The 21,306-nt window shown below is 37.8% G+C and overlaps 1 protein-coding gene across 1 annotated transcript in view; it reads right to left on the bottom strand.

Moving 5' to 3' along the window:
• The window catches only part of hs6st3a (heparan sulfate 6-O-sulfotransferase 3a), a 47,614-nt gene extending 33,697 nt beyond the window's left edge, over nucleotides 1-13,917 (bottom strand). Inside the window, exon 1 of the mRNA XM_067374077.1 lies at nucleotides 13,382-13,917. Coding sequence (XP_067230178.1) covers nucleotides 13,382-13,917 — 536 coding nt within the window. The remainder of the gene's footprint in view (nucleotides 1-13,381) is intronic.
• Between the last annotated feature and the right edge of the window lie 7,389 nt (nucleotides 13,918-21,306).

The raw sequence follows: 21,306 nt of genomic DNA, 5'->3' as shown, positions 1-21,306 counted from the left end.
TCTGACTTCTTACTTCGCAATTCTGACTTTATAACTCGCAGTTCTGACTTTATATGTCACAATTCTGACTTTCTATCTCGCAGTTCTGACTTTCTATCTCGCAGTTCTGACTTTATATCTCACAATTCTGACTTCATACTTCACAATTCTGACTTTATAACTCGCAGTTCTGACTTCATACTTCATAACTCGCAGTTCTGACTTTATATCTCACAGTTCTGACTTTATATATCACAATTCTGACTTCATACTTCACAATTCTGACTTTATATCTCGCAGTTCTGACTTCATACTTCACAACTTTCTTGAATTCACAATTCTGACTTTATATCTCGCAGTTCTGACTTTATATCTCACAATTCTGACTTTATATCTCACAATTCTGACTTCTTACTTCGCAATTTTGACTTTATACTTCACAATTCTGACTTTATATCTCACAATTCTGACTTCTTACTTCGCAATTCTGACTTTATATCTCACAATTCTGACTTTATACTTCACAATTCTGACTTTATATCTCGCAGTTCTGACTCTATATCTCACAATTCTGATTTTCTATCTCGCAGTTCTGACTTTCTATCTCGCAATTCTGACTTTCTATCTCGCAGTTCTGACTTTATATCTCGCAGTTCTGACTTTATATCTCGCAGTTCTGACTTTATATCTCGCAGTTCTGACTTTATATCTCGCAGTTCTGACTTTATATCTCGCAGTTCTGACTTTATAACTCGCAGTTCTGACTTTCTATCTCGCAGTTCTGACTTTCTATCTCGCAGTTCTGACTTTCTATCTCGCAGTTCTGACTTTCTATCTCAGAATTCTGACTTCATACTTCACAATTCTGACTTTATAACTCGCAGTTCTGACTTTATATCTCACAGTTCTGACTTTATATCTCACAATTCTGACTTCATACTTCACAATTCTGACTTTATGTCTCGCAGTTCTTACTTTCTATCTCGCAGTTCTGACTTTCTATCTCGCAGTTCTGACTTTATATCTCACAATTCTGACTTCATACTTCACAATTCTGACTTTATAACTCGCAGTTCTGACTTTATATCTCACAGTTCTGACTTTATATCTCACAATTCTGACTTCATACTTCACAATTCTGACTTTATATCTCGCAGTTCTGACTTTCTATCTCGCAGTTCTGACTTTCTATCTCGCAGTTCTGACTTTCTATCTCGCAGTTCTGACTTTATATCTCACAATTCTGACTTCATACTTCACAATTCTGACTTTATAACTTGCAGTTCTGACTTTATATCTTGCAGTTCTGACTTTATATCTCACAATTCTGACTTTATATCTCACAATTCTGACTTCATACTTCACAATTCTGACTTTCTATCTCGCAGTTCTGACTTTATAACTCTGTAACGAAGCGGGACTGAGGCAGAGATCCATTTGCAGCTTTTATTAAAGTGAGAGTGGTCGTACAGACAGGGTCAAACAGGAGCAAACAGGAACAGCAAGGGACAGGCAGAATCGTGGTCAAGGAACAAGCAATGATCAGGACAGGCAGATATCACTCACAGGTCGGTATACAAAGCAAGGGTCAGGACAGGCAGCAACGGGTTAATAAACAGAAAACAGGCAGGATCAGTAACAATAAACAGGCAGACAATAAACACAGGGAAACGCTCGGAAATGATACACTGGTTAATCAAGACTTCGCGGTGAGGTGGTGTGTGTGTGAGTCCTTTATAGTCCTGGTAATGAGTATCAGCTGGGTGTGGTGATTAGTGTGGAGTGTGCATGGCTGTATGTGGCAACAGGTGATTGGTGGAGTGAGTGCATGTGATTGACAGGGAGGATTATGGGAAATGGAGTCCGGAGTGAACAGGAACAGACTGTGATCGTGACAAACTCGCAGTTCTGACTTTATATCTCGCAGTTCTGACTTTATATATCTCGCAGTTCTGACTTTATATATCTCGCATTTCTGACTTTATATCTCGCAATTCTGACTTTATATCTCACAATTCTGACTTTATATCTTGCAATTCTGACTTTTTAACTCGCAGTTCTGACTTTATAACTTGCAGTTCTGACTTTCTATTTTGCAATTCTGTTTTTCTATCTCGCAGTTCTGACTTTATATCTCGCAATTCTGACTTTATATCTTGCAGTTCTGAGAAAAAAAGTCAGAATTGTGAGATAAAAACTCACAATTACCTTTTTTATTTTTTATTTCATGGCAGAAACAAGCTTCCATAATTTCATGCTTTTATAGAATGGAAAAAATGTAAAAAGGTGGTCAAAGCAATTTATGAGAAAAATATCTAAAAAGCAGATTATTTCTTAATCAGAATTTTTTTCTTAAAAAAGATATCTTAGAAAAGACATTATCTTGTGGAGCAAATTTGCATAAATTACAGATGTAATTATAGAAATTTATTAGAAATTTTTAAAACGGGAACAATTTTTTCTTAGCATAAACCTGAATTGAAATACTGAAAACCAGAAAACACTTTGTCAGTGGGAAGGTACATAAATTGAATTCAAGATATCTTTTTGTGAAAACAAGCATTACTGTGCTTCTTAGGTTAATCTATCTTCTTTTAAAGAGGTTTAGATAATTTTACCGTAAAACAAGACAAAATAGTGATTAATAAAATTATTATTATTCGGTAGTCTGGCAGAGAGGCATATGTTATTTTAGTGGAAAAGAGGCCACAACTTTCTGCAAAACTAGCCAGCAGTGTGTGTGTGTATGTGAGAGAGAGAGAGACCTAGCCTCACAGGTAGTACACACATATCAGTTTCACTGCAGCCTGTACACTGTGCCTCATTGCTGATCCCAGACCTGAGTGCAGTCTATTCTTGGAAGATGTTGGAAACCCCAGGGGATGCAAGACTGGAAATGGAGTAAAAGGAGAATTTAACAAAGGGAGTGAGAGAGGCGTTGTGTGAGTGTGTGTGAGCAGTGTGTTCATGCATAAATCTGCTCCTGACTTTGCATACCCAAGGACTCTGAAACTAGATAGCATTGAAGAGCTCCAGCACCAAACCCCAAAAGCTCTTGGACCAGATTCAACACACCTCTGGCATCAAGCTCTATGTACTGCACTCTCTGCATATCTCTCTGCATCGGCTCTTAAGTTGATTGGTGGCCACATCACAGCGTGTCTCAAAGTTTACAATATATGAGCCGTGCTGAAGTGTTTAAAGTTACGCTGTGCCACTGGGCCAACATTATTTTATTGCCACAAGTGATAGAGACAATCGTTCAGACTGGCCTGATGATATTTGTGTCCAGTCATTGAAATAAAATAGATCATAAATTCCCAGTTCTGTTTTTGCATAATAAAAGACTCTTTTTGCCCATGCCATTTTGCAAATGATTATGAGGATGGCTGAATCAAATTGTGATCTCTGTAATATGTGAATTATTCCTGCTAGAGAGATTTCAACAATGTCTCAAAACATGCTCAGATGTGCCAAGAAAACCTGCAAAGTCAGAGATTCACTCAAATTCAATCAAAAAAATGTAAGTTAAATGTACTAATTCTCATCTAAAACCAAATTACCAAGACAATGCGACATGGTTTATACTGTAGCTCTACATTATTTTGCACAGTGCATCAACTGCTATCAAGATGTATCACGTATCATCAAATATATCTATTTCTTGAGTATCAAATCAGCGTATCAGAATGATTTCTGAAGGATCATGTGACACTGAAGACTGGGGGTAATGATGCTGAAAATTCAGCTTTGCCATCACAGGAATATATTACATTTTAAAATATATTCAAATAGAAAACCGATATCTTAAATTGTAACAATATTTCATGATATTACTGTTTTTGCTGTATGATTTATCAAATAAATGCAGCTTTGGTGAGACTTCACTCTAAAAACTGCTGGGTTAAAAAAACCAAGCCGGGTAAAATACCTAAAAGCACCTATTATGCCCTCTTTCACATGATGTAATATAAGTCTCTGGTATGGTCAAGTTTCAGCTTAAAATACCTCACAAATTTGCCCCTAATTGGGGGTGAGCAAAAACATGCCTTTTACTATATTAATATATTGCTGGCTAAAATAATTAATCCAAAATTGGTTGATAAAAATGGCTGGGTAAAAACAACTCAATCCCTGGTTTTGTCCATATTTAACCCAGCAGTTTTTAGAGTGTTTGAATTTAAAAATCCTACTGACCCTAATTTTGTGAATGTTACTGTATATATCTCATAAGGAATGTTGAAAGAAATGTCTGAGACAAAGTTTGATACTTACAGATGAAAACTGATTGAAATAAATGTACATTTCACACTTGTGCAACAACATTTTCTGTGAGATAACACTGAAAAAAATGTTAAGTATTACACATCAACATGTTTGCATACTGAAAACAGTTCTTGAGTGCTGGTGCCAGTGATGGGTGTCATATCAGCCTGATTTTCATTATAAACCTTCATGCTCTGAATCCTCTAGGAATGAAAGGGCATGACATAAAAAACACATTAAGAATAGAACCGCGGGAGCTGATGGCAGCGATCCTCTGAGCAGCGGGAGGACACACAACTGGTATTAAGACAGAGACTTTGCATAAATCTGGATGGTAATCTCTCACTCAGATGATGAGATTGCCGCTCTCGCTTGCACTAATCTTTCTGAAGGAATCCGAAGATTACAAGCATCTCAAGAATACCTCGCTGGAAGCGATGGCTGCCTCTCTGATTAGTGTCTGACGGCAACAGGGGCTTAAACAAGTTTGAGATGTAGAATGTGATTTAGGTCCACAAATGGAAGCAAGGGGATAGAGAGAGAGAGATGGTGGTATATATAGTTCAGTCATGAAACTCTGCCTCTGCCTCAGCAGCCAATGAGATTGCTTGCTGAACATTTAAAGGTGGGGTAAGCGCTATTACAAAAACGCTGTTGGACACTGTTGATTTTTGAAATAAACCCAAACAAACACTCCCCTCTCTTCATTGCTCCGCCTACAAAACTCACCCTCCAAACCAGGGCTGGACTGGGACAAAAAAATGGCCCTGGCATTTTTGTTCAGACCGGCCCACCACAATCGGTCGGACACCACCCACCAGAGTATTACAATTATTTGGTAGTTATTAAAAGTACACTTAGTAAGAGTAGGATTTCTAGATGGACAATGTGCTCCATGATATAAAAGTTAACCCTTAGAACGTGGATGTAGAATACTGATAATTCTATAAAGAATTTAAAAAAAAAATTTTTTTCAATGAAACAGACAGCAGAAAAACTATAATTTACAATTACAAATATACTTTGTTTTAAACAGCACAAACCCCTGTTTAAGAATCAAACATTTACCTCTCATTGTTTAGATACTCCCCATTAAAAACAATGAAAAAGAAAACTATACTACCAAATTACTCACAAAAAACGTCCTAATAAAATGATAAGAATGCTATTCACTTGCCATAAACAACCAAGTGTTCACACCAGAGTAATAGGGTACAAGAGCTACAAAACATAACTTTTTATAGCCGAAAAGTGAGATCTAGTAGACCATCATCACGACTAACAGCTATAAATAGACACCTATAGTCTCGTTGTGAAATAAACACATCATCAGTAATATTACATTATAATAATAACCTGAATTTTTTTTTTTTTTTTTTTTTTTTGAAAAATCAAATTGCATCATTTCAGGTTTTTCTATGAGAAGGGCCGTTACTGCATAAGTGAACTCTGATAGCTACAAGGGCACTGCTACAAAAAACAGTGCAAAACAACTTTTGCTGTGCTATTTGACTTTAGCTGACTGAGTGACCAGTGCAGTATAGGTGACAGTCTGACTTTATAATAACGACGACGATTATGTTGTCTTATAATATTCATTAATTTAAGCATCATCGTCGCCGTCGCATCATGAGTCCATCGCTGTTAATCATGTAACTACCCTGCTTACCGCTTCTATTATACTCTCCTGCTTACTCTGTCCCTCATTGGCTTCACTGTCAGACACCTGCTGCTCTTCTGCCATACAGGTCTCCTCCATGTTCTTCTATGTTCACCTGTTTTTGCACGTCAGGTACTGTAAGTTTGGAAACTGAAGCTATAGTAACCGCACTAAACATGCCTGTAATTTTTGCACGTTGAGGCATCAACCTCTACATTTTTTTTATTTTTTATTTTTTTGCCCGCAACTTCTCCGCACCCCCCTTGCACTTGCACTTTTGTTTCTCCATCCTCCTAATCCACGGATGTTCTGGCGAAACAGAGGGGACGGGGTGGAATCTGTTAAGAGATGTGATTGGGCCAGCCCAGTGTCAGTATGGAAAATGAACCAATGGGCCGCTGTCCCTGCTTTATGGGCCGGTCGTTGGCCAATTTTATGTTTATTAAAAAAAATCATATCATATAGCGGCCCCGCCCTCAAGTGCGTCGGCCCACCGGGCATTTGCCCGGTATGCCAGATTACCAGTCCAGGCCTGCTCCAAACCGAACCACCCTGCACCCGCTCGCCGAGTGCACTAACAATGATGCTAAACGCCGCATTCTCTAGCGGTCGTCAATGCACCTCTTGAAACAGCTTTAGGGGCAGTTCTGACCTAATGGTTAGAGAGTTGGACTTGTAACCTGAAGATTGTGGGTTCAAGTCTCAGTACCAACAGGAAATGTAAATGGGAGAGTGAATGAACAGCGCTCTCTTCCACTCTCATTACCCACAACTTGATCAAGGCACCTAAACCCCAATCACTGCCGCAGCAAAAATGGCTGCCCACTGCTCTGGGTGTGTGTTCACGGTGTGTGTTGAAATGCAGAGCACAAATTCCGAGTATGGGACACCATACTTGGACACATGTCACTGTTGTGTATACAACTGCGACAATGAGTGCTTATCAGGATCAACTAAACGCTGTATTTTCAAAAGTATGTGAAGTATGTAAAGTTCGAGGCATAGACTCTTTTAAATACGTCCAACAGTTTTACACACCAGTCTGTTATTGAAGGGACATCGACTTTACATTTTCACACCCCTAAACATGATGCAGAACAAAACAAACTGTGATTGGTTGCTTTACATGTTAGTCAGACAGCCTCTTGGTCCTTGGCCAATGAAAGCTGTTATGGAGTCCAGACCTTCTGCCATCAATGTGAAGGTCTGGCTACGCGAGACTAGCGCTGGTTGGCAACATAAAAATAAAATGCTGGCGTTGAACGAGTTATGCTAATGCTAAGACTATTCCGTGAGCTGTCATGATTGAAATTCAGTTAAAAGTCCAATCCTGTATTTGTGTTTCATCTATACTTAAAGGGAAAGATCACTCAAAAAACAAAAAAAAATTAATATATATTAGCCTAAATAAACCATTAGCTGTTTTTAATAAAATTTAATAAAAATCAGTGGCATCCAAAACAACACTGAACTCCACTGACTTACATTATATGAACATTTTTCAAAATATCTTTGCGTTCCATAGGCGAAGGGCTCTGACATGAAGAAAGATGCGCAGCACATGCTTATGCCAAGTTTACACTACAAGGAAGGGTTGCACCAGCTGTTCATAAGTTCTTTCTTAAGTTGGAATGTAAAGTCCACAATAGCGGCTTAGTAACTACTAGCTAGTTTGTAACTAACTCTGTACTTTATTCGGTTGCACCATTTGTTCTTAAGGCAGAACGTAGCTAGTAGCTTGTAAGGTCTCCGTAAAGTAATGCGTAGTCGCATAATATGACGTTTACCTTCAGTTATCCTTCAAATATGTAAGCAGAAGTTCTTGAAATGCCATGAATTTCATCTTTCATTCTAACTTATTTTGCCTCACGTACACTGTAAAAAAAAATCCCAGTAAAATGTACGGTAAAAAACGGCAGCTGTGGTTGCAGGAACTTTACCGTAAAAAATACAGTAGCAACGTAAAAAAAAATCTGTTAAATTTACGGTAAAATAATGTATTTCATTAACTGATATAATGTTAATTTACCAACCTAATGAAGTACTAATATCTGTTTTGTACCTTTATAATACACTGACAGTCACCAAACACAGTGGTGATAAGAGTCACATGATGAATCAAAGTTCATCACAAGCAGATTTTCCCCAAGCTGAGAAGGACAATACTAATATATAGAAGGTGCACACAGTGTCATTCACACACACACACTAAACACCATCATGGTAACATGCATGACATTTTAAAAATGCAATAAACATTAATTTAACAACATTAGATGTAACATAAAACCCTAATGTACATAACTGATTAGAAAAAAAATGAGAAAAACCAAGAAGAAACAGAGTTATTTCAACGAAAATATATCAAATGTGAAGTGTGGCGCAGGGAATTGTGGGAATGTCAATTTACGTTTTTTCACTGTAAATTTTACAATAAATTGTTATTTTTCACTTCCAAAAACTGTGAATTTAACGGTATTTTACTGTAAAATTACATTATATTAAATTATATTTTACCGTTAGATCTATTACAGTTATTCACCGTATATAGTACGGAAACTTTCTGTAAACCAATTGACAGTTTTTCACCGCAGCATTTTTACAGTCTTTTACTGTTAAAATCATGGTAATTTTTTACAGTGTAGCTAGTTACAGTAAAAATACGTTTCCGTTAAATACAATAGCCTACTTAATCATGAATATGTTATTATAAGTAAATAACATTTGGAAACTGTATTTGAAACTAAATTAATAAGGATCAATAAATAGATACTGATACAAAAAAACAAACAAACATAAGAAGAGACATTTATTGATTATGACTGATTTTATTTGATATGCACAACACGGAGTGATGGGACCGATGCACACAACGGCATGCTGTTTAGGACGGGTTCGTGTTGAAGAGTGGCTAAGTAATATTTTCACATAATGTTCTCTCTCTTAAAATGTAAGCGAGTGTATAATATGTCAGCAGCATCATATATGTCTAAAGAATTAAGTCTGTCAGGTAAAACAAGAGCTCATTGATGCAGGTCAGTCAGTCTGCTATTTTATTCCAACCGTTACTCCTGATAGGAGGCTTCCGTAAATATTTAGTGTATACGTAGAGTTACGCTTCAACTAAGTTTAATGGTGCAACACAAAAATATTTAGTAAAGCGTAAGTTGTAACTTAGTGCACATTTACGTCAAAACTAGGCAACGTTGTAACTTACGCACAGCTGGTGCAACCGGCCCCAGGACTTTAAACATCGGCAGATCGCGGTGCTGTTCAGACTACATTTCTTGCTGTGGTTTCTTGAAGTCGTTGTGGTGTTCACACTACGTAAATGATCCGCAACACAAGGTTACACACTACACGAGCTGGCAACAATTCTGTCACCCAATGGATTTATTTGAAAATGGATGTTGGGAAGAAATTAGATTAAATTTTGAATTGAATTTAATTTAATTAAAATTAAAATAACAGTATATTAAAAGTTTAAAACATTCTGGCTGACCTCCCAGAGTTGAGGCGACCATATTGTTTCCATGAAGACGTGTCATGGTTGTCACGTGACACACCGCGGACAGTCGGCCACACTATATGACAGATGTATCGCTTTTCTCACCATCTCATCAACTATCTGATATTCTGATTCTCAAATATGTGCAAGTGAGTGTTTTATCATTTAAAAACCTATATAATGACCTTGATCTTAATATAACATGAATTCATCCATTTGTCCTGAAATACATGTGGCGGTGAAGTTGGAGAACAATAGAGTGAGTGAGCTTTATAGTTACTTACACAATAAACGTCAACAAATTATATTTGAATGGATTGTTATTGCTGCTTCCATAGACATCAGTGTATATTTCATTGGCTGTTGCGTCCTGACACGTGACACCACAGGATATCGAGTCAGCCAGATATTTAGCATGCTAGATATTTGTCTACCGTCAGTAGATGGTAAAGATTGGCGAGCGCCGATCACCCGCTGATTTCCCCTGATCACAGCCCGACTTCGTTAACTTGCAAATCGGGCTTAAATCTGGCTTAAAATCCTGTAGTGTAAACTTGGCATTAATAAGCGCATGCATAATAAGTGCATGCTTATTATGTGTTCAGTCTGTAGATGCGTAGTGCTTCTTTACAAAGTGACATCGCCAACTACTGGCTTGACATGCAATGTACAGCATTTTTAATAATTTTCCCAGACCCGTGTGAATGGGTATTGTTTTAAAAACATTTTCATCTGTACGCAAATAATGCAAAGGAAAAACCTTTCCATTTTCAGTATTTCATTGTCATGTAAACGTACCCTTAATTAACTAATAAGGTTCCTTTCTTTGTTGCATTCTGGTCAAAGTGTGGTTTTCCCACTGGTTCCTTAGGGATATTCAAGGAGTGATACATAAAAAAAGAAATAAATAACACAAATTGACAATGCAGCAAGACTTCTGAATATCCCAGAAGCAGCTAGATTAATGGGAGACACCTTCAAAACATGATTCTATTGTGAGAATACCAAGCAGTCTATATAAAAGATTGTTATTCCATTGCTGCACATAGGACATGCTGCACTCTTTCATGCATTGCTAATGTAATGCCTGTAGTGCTCCTTTTCCAACCATGCCCAATGCCTTATGCTGTCTTTTGCATGTACAAACACACACAAGAGCCCATCTCACACACACAGAATCCTGCACCTCACAGGTCATCTCTTCTCCAACATGCTTTCCACAGTCCTGCATCTTTACTTCCAACACAGTATCTTAAATGCCAACTCAATAATACATAATTATAGGGGAAGGGCATTTCAGAAGCACTTGTCTTCACAAAGTACCCAATAAAAAGCAATTAATGTGCCTTAAGTTGGATCTCAGAGCTATCTCTCTTGGTCTATCACAACTCGTTTTGCCTTTATCCGCTTGAATGCTGGAGTGCCTGCTTGACGAGGCATCGCGAACGAACGGAGGATTTAGAAGATGAGAGATTCAGTGTGTGTGTGTGTATATGTGGGGAGGGGATTAATATCCTGAGTCGTGGCAGCAGATGGGATTTTTTTCACTATTGTCTGCCGTAGACCTCTCAATGTAACGCGATCGTGTAATTGAAACCACATCCATTGTTGCATGCAGAAAAGTGAGAAGCTGCGGTGCAATACATAGTGCTCCACTGCGCTCTGCACTTTGCATTACAACATGCATTTCTACATGCACATTTCTTTAGCGAAAGAAACTAATGCAAATGAGTTAAATCAACTCAAAACAAGATCCTAACAGGGTGCCACAGAACACATACAGTGGATAATGTAGTACTTTGGCTATTCCTGCCCATAATAACATTATAATGAAAGAGTGTACAAGCCCTGTGCAGTGGATCAACACCTCTGACTTGCCCAGCTGAGAGTATCGATTTATGTTCTGTGGTAAAGAGACCCTTTAGAAGACGATCGTAAACATGCTTGTAGAAGCTCTGCAAGGCCAAGTGAGACGAGTGGGGTAATGAGAAGGAATATTCATGTGGCTGCAAACACATATTAATAGGTGTATATCCCACAGCCCACTGGATTTATTAGTATGTAATAGGTCTGGCAATCTAAAAGTTTAGTGGCCCTGCATCAAGACGAATCTGTCTCACTGTGATTAATGAACAAGTCTTAAAGGGTTAGTTCACCCAAAAATGAAAATTCTGTCATTTATTACTCACCCTCATGTCATTCCACACCCTTAAGACCTTCGTTCATCTTCGGAACACAAATTAAGATATTTTTGATGAAATCCGAGTATATGTCTATGACTCGTCCATAGACAGCAATATAATCAAAACTTTCAAGGTCCGGAAAGGCACTAAAGACATTGTTAAAACAGTCGGCGTGACTGCAGTGATTCAACCTTAATGTTATGAAGCGACGAGAATACTTTTTGTGGGCAAAAACAAAACAAAAATAACAAATTTATTCTTCTTTTCTGTGTCATTCTCATTCCTTGTTTACGTCTAGGTTCTATGTTAGAACGCCGACTCATTATTGGCCGACTCCTGCGTCAGCATCACACGCATGCATCGTGCTGCTCACGTGATCAGCTTTGGCCAATACTGAGCTGGCATTCAGACGTAAACACAGAAGCCTTCACTGTGCTTACAGCGACAACCGCGTAAGGATAATTACAGGGAAGAGAAGAGATTGTTGAATAAAGTTGTTATTTTTTAGTTTTTGCACACAAAAAGTATTCTCGTCGCTTCATAAAATTAAGGTTGAATCACTGCAGTCACGTCGACTGTTTTAACAATGTCTTTAGTACCTTTCTGGAGCTTGAAAGTGGTGATTATATTGCTGTCCATGGACGAGACGTATACTTCTCAGATTTCATCAAAAATATCTTAATTTGTGTTCCAAAGATGAACAAAGGTCTTAAGGGTGTGGAATGACATGAGGGTGAGTAACTAATGACATTACTTTCATTTTTGGGTGAAATAACTCTTTAAAAGGAACAGTTCGCCCAAATTCATGATTTATTTGTATGAATTTCTTGCTTATGTGGAACACAAAAGAAGAGATTTTGAAGAACGATAGAGTCCAAATGACCCAGTGACTTTCATTGTGGTCTTTTGACTTTTTCAAATTTTTCAAAATGTCCTCTCTAAGTAAATTGTAACATTTTATTTTTTATTTTTGGGTGAACTATCCATTTAAATCTTATTGGAGTAAAAACATACAGTAGATGTTCCATTCCTTTTTAGTTTAGTTTGACATAAGCAGTTGTGCAGCATATTTACAGCTGTCTTACACTCAGTTGCACACATATTCAAAACCGCAGGACTCAGAATGGCCCATGCACAGCAGGGAGCTGATATTCACAGGTGTGCATCATTTTAAGACAGTGAAGAATCCAAACTCATGACTCTAGCAAAAATATTGCAAAGCACTGACAAAAAATAAAGATATATTATCCGTCACCAACACATAGCTTCCACACTATGCTGATGTAACACTACTTTATAACAACTTACATTTTTACATATGCATAGGATTTACAGATCAGCTATAATGTCCTAAAACTAGGTTTATATTCATATTTGAGTTCTGTAACACGAGAGTGAGAGGTAACACCATCAGTTTAACCAGTTACAGGGATAAAATCACTATCATATATGACATTAACCCTCTTTATTGAAGTAAACAAGTAAATTTGATTACCCCAATAAATCCATGTATACAATTTAATTAGTTTTTTGGTGTTACAACTCGAGTAGTAGGGTAAGGTGTAACACCAGCGCTGTTTATAATGTGTACACCGTTTAGAAACTATTTTCAATTTGTAGCAGACAAATATGTGAATATTATATTAAAGTCTGAACGCATACAGGCACTAGAGTTACAGATGTTGAAACAAGTGCCTCATCATATACTTGTGCTGATAGTTATTTTAAAGTGTCACCAAACGAACTTTTTACTCCGTTTGTTCACTTTTATTAGGAGCTACTTACCGCCCATTCAATGGCGCATCTTTCTTTTGCTTTTTATTCATCACAGCAGGGACACAGTTCGTGAGCTCGGTCCAGTCCGCGTGCAAACCGCAACTCCAGCCCGTGGAAAAGCGCGAGAAGAGCCACGACTCCGCTTTCCCGGGTCGGTGACACGTGCATTTCTTCTGGCCGGAGCGGCAGTCGCACGGGCGTTCCAGGTGGATGTTCCGCACCAGGTGTCTCCCGAACGTCGTTCCTCCGGTCTTTTGGATGTGGAGGAACACTATCACGTCGTTCCCCTTGATGTCGAAATCCACGTGGCGCTCGAGGTCGTCGCGCGTGAAGTTGAATTTGGACTGGAACCTAAAAGAAGCGTCCTCGTCCGGATCCGGAGACTCTGTGTTGACGTCTGAGGGATATTTGGAGAGCGGAAAACTCTCTCCATTCCCAAACCGACAGGACGTGCTACCCGCTGGACAGATGTACTGATAGCCAATCATGACAAATAAAACGGTCAAAACAGGAACTAAAAGGAGTTTGTTGGATTTATCATCCATGGCAAAGACCATGAACCGGAGGATCACGCCATTGGTGATGCTGTAGCCGCTGAATGAGTCCTCCAGGTGCTTTATACGGATGATGCTCGCAGGCAAAGTGTGATCCGGCACAAGAATACAGCACACAGCGCCTTCAGTTAGATCACAGTTACATAAAGATCAGTTGGACCGTAAAAATTGTAGACAGAAAGGAAAAACAATCCTTGCGTTTCCTCATTGTAACTTGGACGCTTTACAAGGAGCTTTATAACTGCCTGATATAGCCTAACAGTGCAGGACTTTGAGAATCCATTTGCAGTGCCGATTTTCTCAGTGTTTGACATAAATTGTATCCGTCCTCGTCCCATAGATTATAACGTAAGGCTTGGCAGGGTAGATGAGATCTGGACTCATTGTAAAACACATCCAGATATCCGTTCCGTCGCTGTGAGCTTCAGCTCTGAATTATTGCACTGCTTTGTGATGCAGGTTCCTCCGAGATTAGCTTTAAGAAGTTGGGTTCCTGTTGCAACTTGCTCATCGTGTCGAGAGAGAGAGAGAGATCTAGAAGCCAGTGGGTGCATTGGATGAGAGCATGTAATTACATTGGGTCTATCTGAATGATTTTTCATTCAAAAGCAACTAAAATTGGGCAAATGTAGAAATAGGTGGGATAGTTAGACTTCATTCCCGTTATATCCATATGAGTTTCCTTAAATGTTTAAAAGTAATTACTAAATCTACCCTTTGAAAGCAAATAGTTGTTTTTGCGTTCCTATGTTGAAGATGTCACATCGAGGGGCGTGGCAATGCCCAATTCATAGCCACTGGCGGGAAAGGTACTGGTAAGGAAAATGACAAGAGATCTGAGGTAAAACCTTAATGTAATATAAAAGTAAAAGATCATTTATAGTTAAAAAAAAAAAAAAGAGGAAAGATGATTAAAGGGTTAGTTCACCCAAAATTCTGTCATTTATTACTCACCCTCATGTTGTTCCACACCCGTAAGGCCTTCGTTCATCTTCGGAACACAAATTAAGATATTTTGATTAAATCCGATGGCTAAGAGAGGCCTACATTCACAGCAATGACACTTCGTCTATCAAGATCCATAAAGGTACTAAAAACATATTTAAAACAGTTCATATGAGCGACGAGAATACTTCTTGTGCGCCAAAAAACAAAATAACGACTTTTCACCAATATAGTTATGGGCCGATTTTGAAACACTGCTTTGGAGCTTTACGAATCAAATCAGTGACCTGGATCTCCTTTCAAACTGCTAAACTGCTGAAATCACGTGACTCTGAGTCACTAATTCGGTTCGTAAAGCTCCGAAACAGTGTTTTGGAATCGGCCCATCGCTATATTGTTGAAAAGTCGTTATTTTGTTTTTTGACACACAAAAAGTATTCTCGTTGCTTTATAATATTAAGGTAGAACCACTGTACTCACATGAACTGTTTTAAATATGTTTTGAGTACCTTTATGGATCTTGAGAGAGGAAATGTCATTGCTGTGAATGCAGGGCTCACAGAGCCATCGGATTTTATCAAAATATCTTAATTTGTGTTCTGAAGATGAATGAAGGCCTTGCGGGTGTAGAACGACATGAGGGTGAGTAATAAATAACATTATTTTCATTTTTGGGTGAACCAACTCTTTAAGACAATGAGCAAATCAGACAAGAAAGAAGTGAAGGAGGCTATAGTAGATTATAAGGAAATGTTTTATATTAAGGTGTTTTTTTTTTTTATTTTTTTTTTTTTTAAATGATCCAAAATCAAATTTTGACCAAGTAGGCCTACATAACCAGCCAATGTTCAAAACTATCTCCTTTCCTTAGCCCAATTCCCATAAGCTTGTAATAATGTTTTCTAATTCAGATGGTACTGGTGGGTTTCCACTGGAAATTTGAGCATGCAGCCGTTACGTCACGTCTGTATACAGTACATAAAGTCCTAGCTAGTAGGCTATATGGTATGGTGAGAATGCTGTGACGGATCATTTATAGCCTTTTCTCACAGCAGCTGCAATAATTAATCATTTTGATGCCAGATTGTAATCCAGAAAAGTCCAAATGACAATCATCAGTGAAAACTGGAGATTCACCCAGTCTAAAGCAACTTCGGACTGCAGAGTGGCTACGGAAGTTGAAATCTACAGGTAACACTAATACAACAAATACACATATATAGTCACACAATGCTGATGTTGTTAACATTAACAATTTAAGGAATAGAGTGTAACAATAATAATAATTTGCACCGTTTGATGTGATATTAGCTAAGCGATCGTTAGATTTAATCGCCATTGGTAGCGTGATTTATTGTAATGATTTTTTTTCAGTTTGTCAGAACAAAAGTGGCAGACATGTTACTTACTTGTTCAGATGACATTTTCTGGTCAAAATTCTTATTTTGGTCATATTTCCAAGATGTAGAATGTGATTCTGAAGTACATTATCCACACTGGTGTGGTGACCGACAGCAAACATTAGATTCATCCGCTGAGGAGCCGTGCTCATGCACAACCTATCTAAAGATGATAACTGCAATTACATGTTTCAAACAGAGATGGCGACAAAGAGGCAAAACTTACGGACTGCAGCTTTATTAAAGGGGTTCTATGTAGGAATGACACCCAGTGGTCGAAATAGGTCCAAATTCAAAATATTGTTTGCCCCGCCCCCTCGTTCAAAGACACGGGTGGCCAGCTTGAGGACACACAACAAGAGGGAGCGCAATTGACAATGAAAGCTGTGGAGACTTACACACTGTAAGCTGATAAGTTGATTTATCTGTGTTTTAATATGCTGTCGTTCATAGAGATATTTAGATGGATGCCGAGGCTTTTTAGGTCAGGTAGAATCTGCGATTCTCTGACCCAGTTGTTTGTTTGCTGGTTCCCATGGCTGCAATACACTGTGTTTTCCGCCGATTGGCAAGCTGTGATGTCAAAATACTATTGGATAAACTGGCAGCACGTGGTTTCGCACAGACCAAAACAAAGACAGACATTCCGACACGAAACGCACATTTCTAATTAGAATACCTGGCTGTAGCATTGTTTTTCTGAGAAACAAGTAGGTGAACGTGGCATGTTTCATAAATATCTGAAAACATATTGGGGTATTTTTTTATTCTTTATTAAAGTAAAAATCTTACATATAGCCCCTTTAATGAATATTTTAAGGAGCATTACCTACTTATTTATTAATTTAAGTTGATTTGACAAAATGAATATTTCAACCTTCATGTAAGCCTATGTTGGCAATAAATGCTCAAGCTATATTTAAGTACAGGCCTCTTTCTTGCTTGTTTAAGAGAGAGAGAAATATTCCCACTTTGTGTCCTACTTTACCAGTATTGCCTGAAAAAAAAAAAATCCAGGGTTTGGCCAGAATAGGGCTTTCAGTGCTTGGAATTTCTTAATTTTTGTTTTTGACTTAAGTGAGAGACACTCTAAGCTTTCCATAAAGGTATAATGACAGGGTTTGTAGCATTTGGATCCTAATTGAAAGAGCAAGGAAATGTAAAATTTCCATCTAATTACTAATTGGTTCTAGTAAAGCTGTTACAATACTCCCTGGTCTCCCTTACCCCAAATAACCTCATAGTTTGAGCTGTGGCGCAGAAGGTAGTGCTTTGCTCCTGACATATGAAGCACTGTTGGGGCTTGTGGAGCCTGTGGTCGCGCCCACTTCTGTTCTCCCTGTTTGTTCTCCACTGATCTACCAAATAAAAGGCAAAAATCTAATAAACAAAGTAAAAAACAAACAAAACAACATTCAGGCATAATTGTGACCAACTGCAATCCATAAGCATTGGATGTCAAAGTGAAGAAACCAAGATATGTGCAAATAACAATTTAGAAGCTCATAATACTTGATATCAATAATGCAGGATATATATATATTACCTCACCTGCTTCATTTAAAGTGCCTCTAAAGTGAATCGATCCTGAACTGTGAAATGAGTCATCAGTAATTCCAGTCTCACTTCCTGTTACATACCCATAGCAATGTAACAAATTTGTATAATGCCAGTCTGTGATCCTCATTCGCTGCCCTCAAACTCTGTAGTAGTAGCTTAGGCCTGGAAGAGTTTGGTTCATGTTATCAACATGTCGAGACGACACTGTTGCACTTCCAAAGGATGAGGACTTAGGCTCGAATTGACCAACCGCACCGTTACTGTTCGTATCAAGTGTTAAGGAAGCCTCTGGAGCTGAAATTCATATATGATAATAGACGTTTAGTTTCCGTGCTGTAATTGGTAGACAGGTCACAACAGACTGGGCCATCTGACCAATCAGAGCAGTGTAGGCTCTTAGAAAGGAGGGGTTTAGAGAGACGGGATCTTTGATCGAACCATTTTCAGACTCTGAGAAATGAGGTGATGTGAAATGTATATTATAAGAAAATTAAAGTGTTTTTTTGACCTTGGATGCACGTTAACCTATTGTAGGAGACATAAATTAAATTCGGAACCTTTAAAATAGCATAAAAGTGGCACTTTAAATCCACTGTCATAAAAATAATACTGTAAATGATTGTATTTTGAATACAATAGCCTACATCATTATTCTGGAGATAATGATGGTCCAGGTGATGTAATCAGTTCTTAATAGGCATCTCCTAGATTTACACTTTGTAAATATTGGAAGGCTAACTAACATTAAAAGACAATATGCACTTTTTGAAAGCTAAAAAGATTGTCAGTTTAAGATAGAGCAGTGAAGCAAATGTTACACTTTTGGCCTTGATTTTGCCTAATGATGCAATCATCCAAACATTCACAACATATTTCTTTTTGAAAATGATTAAAAATAAAAAATCTGTATAAAATTGAGATTTTTTTCTGGTCGCTAACCTGGAAGCATTTCAGCACCACGGACAGCTCAAAATAATAGAGGGAGATTCTTTCTCATGCCATCAAATTAATATATTGTACTTATCAAGATAATCTATAATTTAATTGAGTATATAGATAATCATTTGAAAGATCTAACTGTCAGAGACAATAAGACAATAAAACAACGATTAAGCCTTGGTTGAACTTGCTATAATTGACTGTATTTATCTTCAGGTTGTGTAGGGCCTGTGGGGGTAAAACAAACAAACAAAAAAAAAAACCCATTCTTGTTCCCCAAACCATTTAAATGAAGGAATATAGTGTTGTTTTCCCCCGACAGACTTAACATAATAGCATCAATAATAACTCATAATAACTCAAAATCATCCCGACTCCCATTCATAACAAAAGCTAAAATGTGAATGATCAGAAGAAATGGGAATTTGTGAACAAGTGGAGGGTATGCCATTAATTATATTCCAATACACTTTTATTCACCTTGTGGCAAAGACGAATGCAGATAATTTCTCCCAGGATAATTAGAGATGCAGCTTTGACAAGTTTAAGATTATTAGTCTATGACTATGTCTGTGTAGATTCAAGGTAGCGGCTATCTTTGGAAAGGTAAACATCTCATGAACACAGAGCCAGTGATTTATCTTTCTGTTGAGTGCATTTACATACATTAGTCATCAAGCACCACAGGAGCCTTGACAACAAGACAGGGAAAATTATTCTGTTTTTTTTTTTTTTTGAAGAAACATGACACAGTCTGGTGGCTATTAATGGTTAGCTGCCTTAAGTGTCACTGTTTTCTTATTATGTTAAAACTTTTGTTTATTCATGAACTTAATATTTTTCAGACAACTATTGTTTTCAAAAACTTGCACTTTGAAACCCGTTTTCAAAAGTTTGCATTTTCAGGCCCCCAAAAAGCTGTTGTTGTGTAAATGAATGTAAATGTGGCCACTTACACCATGTTTACACCAGACATGACAGTTTGAGGCTGTCTACACTGGATGAGACAAAGCGACCCCTGCAAATACATTTGTTTTTTGTGTCGGAAGTAGCGCAAGCGCTTAAGAACTGGGCATCTGTTACTGTTGGGAATTTGTTGACGTGTCGCACCGTATCCAGTGTAGACAGCATCAGCTGATTATTATGGGTTCTATTTGCTTTTGTCACATCATGCCGCTCACGTCTGGTATAGACATTCACTGCATCCGAAATTGCGTCTGAGTAGGTACTACATTTGAATTTGAATTTTTACTTTGTGACCATTTAAAAAGTATGTTCTATAGTAGTAATATGTGTATTATTACTACACATATTGCATTTATAAATCCTCTCCAGTGGCCTCATGGGGTAGTGAAGTGTCCAATGAATGCGCACTTCAGAATCTCAGTGGAAGTAGTAGGTCATCTGGGGACTTCTCCTACTGTTTGGGGAATACTATGTATTCGGACATGCTACTCTTTTGGCGTACTGTTTTTACATACTCTAGGGAAGTAATCGATTGTTAGTTTGTTAGTTTGTAGATCAGTGTTTCCTGTGTTTCCTTGGGTTCTAGAAAATTCTCTTTTTGTTGTCATGGCAACTCACTGATTAAATGATTTGTCACACCTGATCCTTGTTTAGTCCTTTTGTAAACTCTGTGTGTATATATTTAGCCCTCAGTTTCAGCTGTTCTTGGTCCGTTCTCATCTTAGTTTATGTCAATAGCCAGGTTTCCATCCAAGGATTTTTTTGTGAAAAAAGGTTTAGCTCTTCAAAATGTTTAGCGATTTAGCTGATGGAAATGGTTCTTGATAACATTTCTCAAATGTCGACACAAATTTGTTGATACTTCAAATGTCGAAAAAATTGGTTTGGAAACACTTTTTGTTGAGAAAAAGGGCTTTAAATTTGGTGTCACATGACAGAATTGGCCTATAGCTATAGCCTATATTTTGGTGTTGCTCCCGTTAAAGCACCGTTTCTCTGTAGTTCAAAGATGCATCACAATGATGAGGAATATCTCTGCAGCTCTGCAGGCGTTAAAGAATGTTGCAATATGCAAAGACTTAATATTTCACTGTACCAGTCTTTTTATGGACTTTAAAGGTGCCCTAGAACCAGTTTTAACAAGATGTAATATAAGTCTAAGGTGTCCCCTGAAGGTGTCTGTGAAGTTTCAGCTCAAAATACCCCATAGATTTTTTTTTATTAATTTTTTTAACTGCCTATTTTGAGCCATAATTGTATATGCACCGATTCAGTGCGCGGCTCCTTTAAATCTCGCGCTCCCCTGCCCCCTAGCTCTCGACTGCTAATATAACCCTCAAAATGGATCTTTACAAAGTGTTCGTCATGCATGCTGCATGCATGTGTCGATTCCTGTGAGTATAGTATTTATTTGGATGTTTACATTTGATTCTGAATGAGTTTGATAGTGCTCCGTGGCTAAAGCTAACATTACACACTGTTGGAGAGATTTATAAAGAATGAAGTTGTGTTTATGAATTATACAGACTGCAAATGTTTAAAAATAAAAATAATGACAGTCTTGTCTCCG

This window comes from Chanodichthys erythropterus, chromosome 21 (assembly GCF_024489055.1).
Source record: "Chanodichthys erythropterus isolate Z2021 chromosome 21, ASM2448905v1, whole genome shotgun sequence".
Lineage (NCBI taxonomy): Eukaryota > Metazoa > Chordata > Actinopteri > Cypriniformes > Xenocyprididae > Chanodichthys > Chanodichthys erythropterus.
The sequence above is the reverse complement of the archived record's forward strand: the minus strand, read 5'-3'. Positions and strand labels throughout refer to the sequence as shown.